General features: G+C 34.0%; 1 protein-coding gene across 1 annotated transcript; it reads left to right on the forward strand.

The window, feature by feature from the left end:
* Nucleotides 1-889: 889 nt before the first annotated feature.
* Nucleotides 890-4,402, forward strand: LOC133805424 (pentatricopeptide repeat-containing protein At4g33170). The gene has a single exon (XM_062243607.1). It carries the CDS (start codon nt 1,551-1,553, stop codon nt 4,185-4,187), a length of 2,637 nt encoding a protein of 878 aa, XP_062099591.1. The 5' UTR covers nt 890-1,550; the 3' UTR covers nt 4,188-4,402.
* The last annotated feature ends 3,189 nt before the right edge of the window (nt 4,403-7,591 follow it).

The raw sequence follows: 7,591 nt of genomic DNA on the forward strand, positions 1-7,591 counted from the left end.
CCTTTAGATTGGAACTGCAGTGGAATATTAATGCCTTACAGCAGAGGCTTATTCGCAGACTTGACCAATGTAATCAGTGATGCTCTGTTATTCAAACTACTCATCTCCAGACAGAAATTCCTACTGAGGTTGTGTGGACCATTTACAACTGATGCCTCATTTAAAGATGGGATAGCAGGGCTAACTACAGTAGCTATCAAAAAGGGTGAGAATGGAAGGCTTTGCAAAACTTGACAGACTTGTGGCAGGATCAGCTCTTGAAGGAAAAATTCAAGCAATCTTCATGGGAATCCAATGGGCGTTGGAGCAAGGCTTGTTTTAGATATGCATTGTATCAGATTCTCGCATTGATATCCAAGCTTTCACCAGGAAGGTTTGTCCCCCCGGATTGGAGGGTGTGAGGTTTGTCTTTGTTTTCTTTTGATCTTTGTGTTAAGTTTACTGTTTGTTGTTTTATTTCTATCAAAATTACTGAGAATGCTAAAGTTGATGGTTTAGCAAAAAGAGCTAGAATTTTTAATTCTAATGCTGTTTTGGTTTCCCTCTGTCCATAAAACTATGTTACATATTCGTAGTCAATTTTTTTTGTCTTTTATAGCCCAACCTAAATCCTTGAGATAATGCCCTATTTGAAACTAATCTGTCCTATCTTTTGTCATGACAAAATTATTTAAATTCTTTCAAAGATGCCTTGGAAAGTGAATTCTTGGTCAAGCAAGCAATGTGTTTATTTAGGTGCATTATATTTACACCCAAGAATATATAATTTTTAAAAAAAAATATTTATATTTTTTAGAATACGACAAAGAAAAAAAAGTTAGAAAAATGTGATTATAAGTTGAGAAAAATATATATTATATATTAATTTTTAATAAAAATTGGGGTGTAAATATAATACTCATTTATTTATTGTTGGTTTGTTTTTCTCTTTCTGTTTATTTCTTTGACTGTTCAATAATTGGTAGGTCACGTGATTAAACGTGAGAGACATTGACTGGACAACCCGTCTGTTTTGTTTGTTTTTCGTAGTATATCACAAGTTCGATGTGATATCTATGGTTGTTTCAACCACTCATTTGTATTGACATATTTTTATTATCAACACGAGTTGTTTTGCTTCAAAGAAAAATAAAAAGATTTTGTTTACTATAATTATACTATCCATAAAAGTCATATATTTTCAAGTTCAAAATTTTGTTCAACCAAGAGCTCTCTCTCTCTCTCTCTCTCTATGTTTTTGTGTTTTGCTCTGTAGTGCTCTCAGACTTTAATTATGGAGGGACTAAATTGATCTGGCACTGGTGTAACCATTAACAACTGGGTAAGTTTTGATTTGAACCTGGTCTACTTAAATTGTTTTGTTCTTTCTGAATTAAGCTAGGTTGTGTGAAGTTAGTAATATAGCTGTATCGTTCAACTAGAGTTTATATATATATATATATAAAAATGTGTGTATGTATTTAGAAAAGAAATGATATGTACTAATGTTACCGTTGTATTAAGGCTCCTGTGGAGGTAGCAGTTAATTTTTTGGAGGGAAAAACCGAAGAATGCCCCCTAGAAATGCAATTCCAATAGCAGCCATTATTTCCCCCATTAAAAATCCATCTTCTCACTCTCTCCCCTCTTGTTGCACTCTATTCTCTTCTCTCCATTTCTCTTCTTCTTCTTCACCATGGTTCTCTGTTCTCCGCTCCGCCACTGCTACTGCCAACTTATCACTCGGCAAGTGTGTTCACGCTCTTATCATAAGAACTGGGAAAGATCCAGATCGTTTCCTGACCAACAATCTTATTACTATGTACTCTAAATGCGGGTCTCTCTCGTATGCTCGCCATTTGTTCTATAGAAGTCCCCAAAGAGACCTTGTTACTTGGAACTCCATTCTAACTGCCATATCCCGGTCTGCTGAATCCAAATTTGAGAATATTCAAGAGGGTTTTAATGTTTTTCGTAATCTTCGTGAGTCTTTTGTATCAACTAGTCGACTTACTTTGGCACCGGTACTTAAGCTTTGTTTGCTCTCAGAATATGTTTGGGCTTCTGAGGCTGTTCATGGTTATGCTGTTAAAATTGGACTTGAATGGGATGTGTTTGTTTCCGGTGCTCTTGTCAATATTTATTCAAAGTTTGGGAGAATTGGGGCGGCTCGTGCTTTGTTTGATCTGATGCCGGACAAAGATGTTGTGTTGTGGAATGTAATGCTCAAGGTATATTTGAAAATGGGTCTAGAGAAACAAGTACTTTATCTCTTCACTGAGTTTCATCAGAGTGGGTTACATCCTGATGATGTTACTATGCGTTGTGTTATTTCCAGTATTAAAAAACTTGGATTTGATAAATGCAGTAGGTACATGGAGCAGGTTCAAGCATACTCAACTAAATTATCTTTGTATAGGGATGATTCAGATGTGTATTTGTGGAACAAGACACTTTCTAAATATCTTGAAGTGGGTGAAAAATGGCTTGCTATTAATTGCTTTATAAATATGATTAGATCAAAGGTGAAGTACGATGTTGTTACTTTAGTAGTTATCTTAACCGCAGTTTTGGGTACAAATGATCTAGAGTTTGGGAAACAAATTCATGGTATTGCTGTGAAATCAGGTTTTGATACTAAAGTTTCTATTGCAAATAGTCTAATCAATATGTATTCAAAGTTAGGTTCTGTTTATTTGGCCCGTGAAGTGTTCAAACATATGAAAGAGTTAGATTTAATTTCCTGGAACTCAATGATTTCCAGTTGTACTCAGAGTGGTTTAGAAGAGGAATCAGTGAACCTATTTAGAGATTTACTGGATGCTGGTGTAGCACCTGATCAATTTACTTTTGCAAGTGTTTTCAGGGCTTGCTCTTCACTTAAAGATGGGTTATCCCTTGCTAGACAGGTACATGTTCATGCAGTTAAATTCGGTAACACTGCTGATAGATTTGTTTCAACAGCCCTTATTGATGTGTATTCTAGAACTGGAAAGATGGAAGAGGCAGAGGTCGTTCTACAGAAACTAGTTGAATTTGACTTGGTTTCATGGAATGCCATGATGTTTGGGTACATCATTGGCAATAAGAGTCACAAAGCGTTGGAACTTTTGAGTCTCATGCATAGACTTGGAGAGAGGGCTGATGAGATTACTTTAGCAACTGCCACCAAAGCTTCCAGTTCCTTGGTAGCACTAGAACAGGGCAAGCAAATTCATTGTCATGTTACAAAAGTAGGGTTTGATGTAGATTTGTGTGTCAGTAGTGGAATTCTATACATGTATATAAAATGTGGAGACATGGTAAGTGCTAACACAATGTTCTCCGACATCGCCACCCCTGATGATGTTGCATGGACAACAATGATATCGGGATGCATTGAAAATGGTGAAGTGGATCGTGCTCTTTCGATATATCATCGGATGAGGCTCTCCGGCGTCCAACCTGATGAATATGCCTTTGCTACCTTAGTCAAAGCTTGCTCAAGCATAACAGCATTGGAACAAGGAAGACATATTCATGCAAATGTGATAAAGTTGGATTATGCCTCTGACCCTTTTGTTGGGACATCTCTAGTGGACATGTATGCCAAGTGCGGGAATATAGAAGATGCCTATTGCTTATTCAAAAAAATGGATGTTAAAGACGTTGCCTTGTGTAATGCTTTGTTGGTTGGCTTAGCTCAACATGGAGATGCCAAAGAAGCTCTAAACCTTTTCAAATGTATGGTTAGTAATCAAATTGAGCCTGATAGAGTTACATTTGTTGGGGTGCTTTCAGCTTGTAGCCTTTCTGGTTTAATTTCAGAAGCTTGTGGATATTTCTCTTCTATGCATAAAGATTATGGTATTGAGCCTGATGTTGAGCATTATGCTTATCTAGTTGATGCCCTTGCTCGATCTGGACGTGTAAGAGAGGCAGAAAATATAATCCCATCAATGCCTTTTAAAGCTTCGGCATCAGTGTATAGGGCTCTATTGGGCGCTTGTAGAGTTCATGGGGACATTGAAACTGGAAAACGAGTGGCGGCGCAGCTCTTGGCCTTGGAGCCACATGATTCAGCTTCGTATGTTCTTTTATCGAACATGTATGCCGCTGCAAGTCATTGGGATGGCGCGATCGATGCACGAAAACAGATGAAGAGAAAAAATGTGAAAAAGGATCCGAGTTTTAGTTGGATAATTGTGAAGGAACTTCGTGAAAAATAGGGATGACAAAACAAGGTGGTGGGTTGGAGCCCCGACCTGACGAGGTTGTTTTGCCCTGGTTTGTTTGGGGCAGTATTCAAGGCGGGGTGCCGACCTGCCCTGCCCCATTATTGATTTAAGCGGGTCGGTACCTGATCCGTGCGTTTACTCTTTTTTTTTCTTTCTTACAACCAATAAGTTACAAATTTTAAAATGAAGTGTAAATTTGATTTTAATTTTTTTTCAATCAATAAGATACATGTAAAGTATATGCCTAGTATAAATTTACATGTAAATTTGATTTATGTCTAATATTTTTTTTAATGTTATAAACCTTATAGTTAATAATAGAATAAAATTTTTAAATAAAATTGATATAAATCTCAATTACTTCAAAACAATTTATAAAGCCATATGCTAAAAAAATTTTAAAAAAAATCTTTTGAAAAAAATTCATTTAAAAAAAATTAAACAAGTCTGACCTGCCCCGAGTCATCTGGGGCAGGTCTGATCCAACTTGCTTCAAAATACTTATTGGATCAGGACGGGGTGAACTCTTATTGGGTCGGGGCAGGTCTCTTGCTTGGCGGGGCCGACCCACCCCATTTATACTCCTGGTAAAAAAACACGAAATGTCTAGATAATAAAAACATGAAATGTACTAATTAATGTTAAGATACAAAGTAATGGTTTTATAAAATTAACAACTCAGTACTATGTTGTTTAATTAATACAATAGGCCACGTTTGACAAAGTTTATGTTTTTACTTATATAGTTAAAAATATAAGGGATTGAAAAATTTTGACTTATTTTTTTTGGTTGGATAATTATTATGTAAAAATATTTTTTTAATAAAATGTTTTTTTTAGTATTAATTGAAGAAGATTTTTTTATGAGAAAATTAGGAATAATAAAATTATTCTAATTTAAAAAGTACCTAAACACCCACAAAAGTGTTTTCTTAATCAAAGAACCTAAAAATAACTTAAAATAAACCAAGCCAAATGGTGTAAATCAGCTCAAAATTGTATTTTTTCACTAATTTTTGTAGAAATTTTTTATGAATATGTACCTTCGTTCGATCGGATGCTTGACCATGTTGTGGAATGTAATTTTCTAGTTATGCTTGGAAATGGGTCTTTGAGACAAATTACCCACTTCGATATGGATTGATTGTTTCCTTTCATTATTTATGGGGTCACTTTATTGTTTTTATTAAACCACTTCGATTTATTTAATTTGTTTTCACAAATATGGACTTTTAATTATTTTTTTGCATAAAATATAGTTTTTTTCTCACTCGAACTAATTGTGTGAAAAAATATTTCATATTTTGATGTTTTATTGAAATAAAGCCATATTTTATTTATATGTGGTGTTTAGAGATTTGGATTACTTTCGGGTTATTTTTAACATTACATCCATTTTTAAAGGATTTTTTTTTGGTCATTGGGTAACGTTTTTTTTTTTTTTTTTTAAATATGGTTTTAAATTAAAGAAATTGTGGTATCAATTTTTTCGATAATTTTTACCTCATTTAGTTAATAAAATTTTGTACTTAATTTTTTTTGTTGAATAAAAAGTGGTAGGTGTCGACTCTAACAAATATAAATTCTTGCTTTCTCTTTATGAATAAAAAATGTAGTAGTGATAAGCAAGGTCATATTCCACAAAGATGGTATAATTTCAATATCAAATTCATGGAGATTGACACTAATGCAAATATGAATCTATTTATTCTTAATAATCAAAACAACCCATAAACTCAATAAAGCCTACTATGAAGGAATTCTTTAATTTTAAAAAAAATAGTGCGTTATTATAACTTAACCAAATTTCAAATTTACTTAGTTTATTTAAATTTTAAATCACATTTTAATGCCCTCTAAAAGCTCTTCAATCAAAATACAAACATAGAGTGTTGACGCCGTTTTTCGTCAACTTAAATATGGAGAGCACTGAATAATGATTTAAGAAAAATAGGAAGAACAATTGGATTTTTACGTGGTTCAATAGTTAAAATCTGCCTAGTCCACAAGTCAATATTATTGATTTGTCATATTCTCTCAAAGTTTTTTCAAAGCAATTTAACAGAGTGTTCTCAGTCCCAAAATGTGCGTGTCCACAAGTGAAAAATACCAGACTATTTATAAGTCTGGTTGGAAGAAGATCTTCCCCTGATTCAGGGAAGTTACTACTTGTAACACCCTCACTTATTTTAGTTAAAACCATATTTGAGGTGTTACGTTTTAAAACTATATCATAATTTATTACTGCGGAAGTCTGGACATTTTTTTTTTTAAACTTGAAAACTTATTTCACATTATTTACATTAAACATAAAGTGTGTCTCAAACATATTATACATAAGTATTAAATAACTCAATTTATTTTCAAAACATAACTTCACACTTTATTACAAACATCTCACTGATAACTGAAATAACCCACAAAAAGGTCGATATGTTCATATGTACAAATCAGGGTCAGGACCATGCTTCAGTTCTCCTCATGTCATTCACACATTTCTTTCTCTACCTGCAACACAAGACAACTGTGAGCCTAAAGCTCAGTAAGCAAAGTAATGCATGCAATGCTAATGATTACCCACTATCAATGGACATACACAACTTCTTTTTAAATTTTGGGCCCCTCAATATTGTGCACACTATTTGAATTGGTCAATGCTTGCAGGGCTTGTTACATATATAATACAAAATCCCGTGGGTTCTCCTCCGGCTAGCCATCACCACAGTAGGGCACATTAAAAACCTTATTCCATCGTTGCCCCGTCGGGCTCAAGAGTTAAGGCGGCCACACACTGTGGTGTCAATACATATAACAATAACTCATATGGAGGAGAAATAAAAACGGAAACATGGCAAACAATATAATTGGTTCACTAAAACCTAGCCCAAATTATTGGGCAGCCACTATAAGCCTACTATAGGCCTCCGTTTACACTTATTAACACTTTTATTTGCCTTTTCAAAACAGTGGCACTGAACTTAAACTTCTTATTACAAATTTCTTTTATGTTGCACAAAACTTGCAAAGGCATCATATGATTAATCATCATAATATCATGCATGGTCTTATATCATATAATAATTTACCATATCACTATTATGCCATGCATACAAATTTATGATGAAGTGTCAATGTATGTTAATACCACTTACTCACAAAATATTCATATAATGCATACTTTCACATAACATGTAATTCTTGTGTTGCAGTTGAGTTCTTTACTTACCTTCTGTCCAAAATATAATTCACCGTGTAACAAGTGGTGTCTTAGGTGTTGATGTGTTTATCCTGACAATTCCATGGATTTCTCATCATAATGATGGTAGTAATACATTGAACTCTCATTTAAAAATACCCATAAAACATCATATCAAATTTCATATCCAATTCTTGCC

This window comes from Humulus lupulus, chromosome X (genome assembly GCF_963169125.1).
Source record: "Humulus lupulus chromosome X, drHumLupu1.1, whole genome shotgun sequence".
Classification (NCBI taxonomy): domain Eukaryota; kingdom Viridiplantae; phylum Streptophyta; class Magnoliopsida; order Rosales; family Cannabaceae; genus Humulus; species Humulus lupulus.

What these genes read in the sequence shown, in the direction of transcription:
- LOC133805424 (XM_062243607.1), top strand. Translation starts at nt 1,551, where the DNA reads ATGCCCCCTAGAAATGCAATTCCAATAGCAGCCATTATTTCCCCCATT.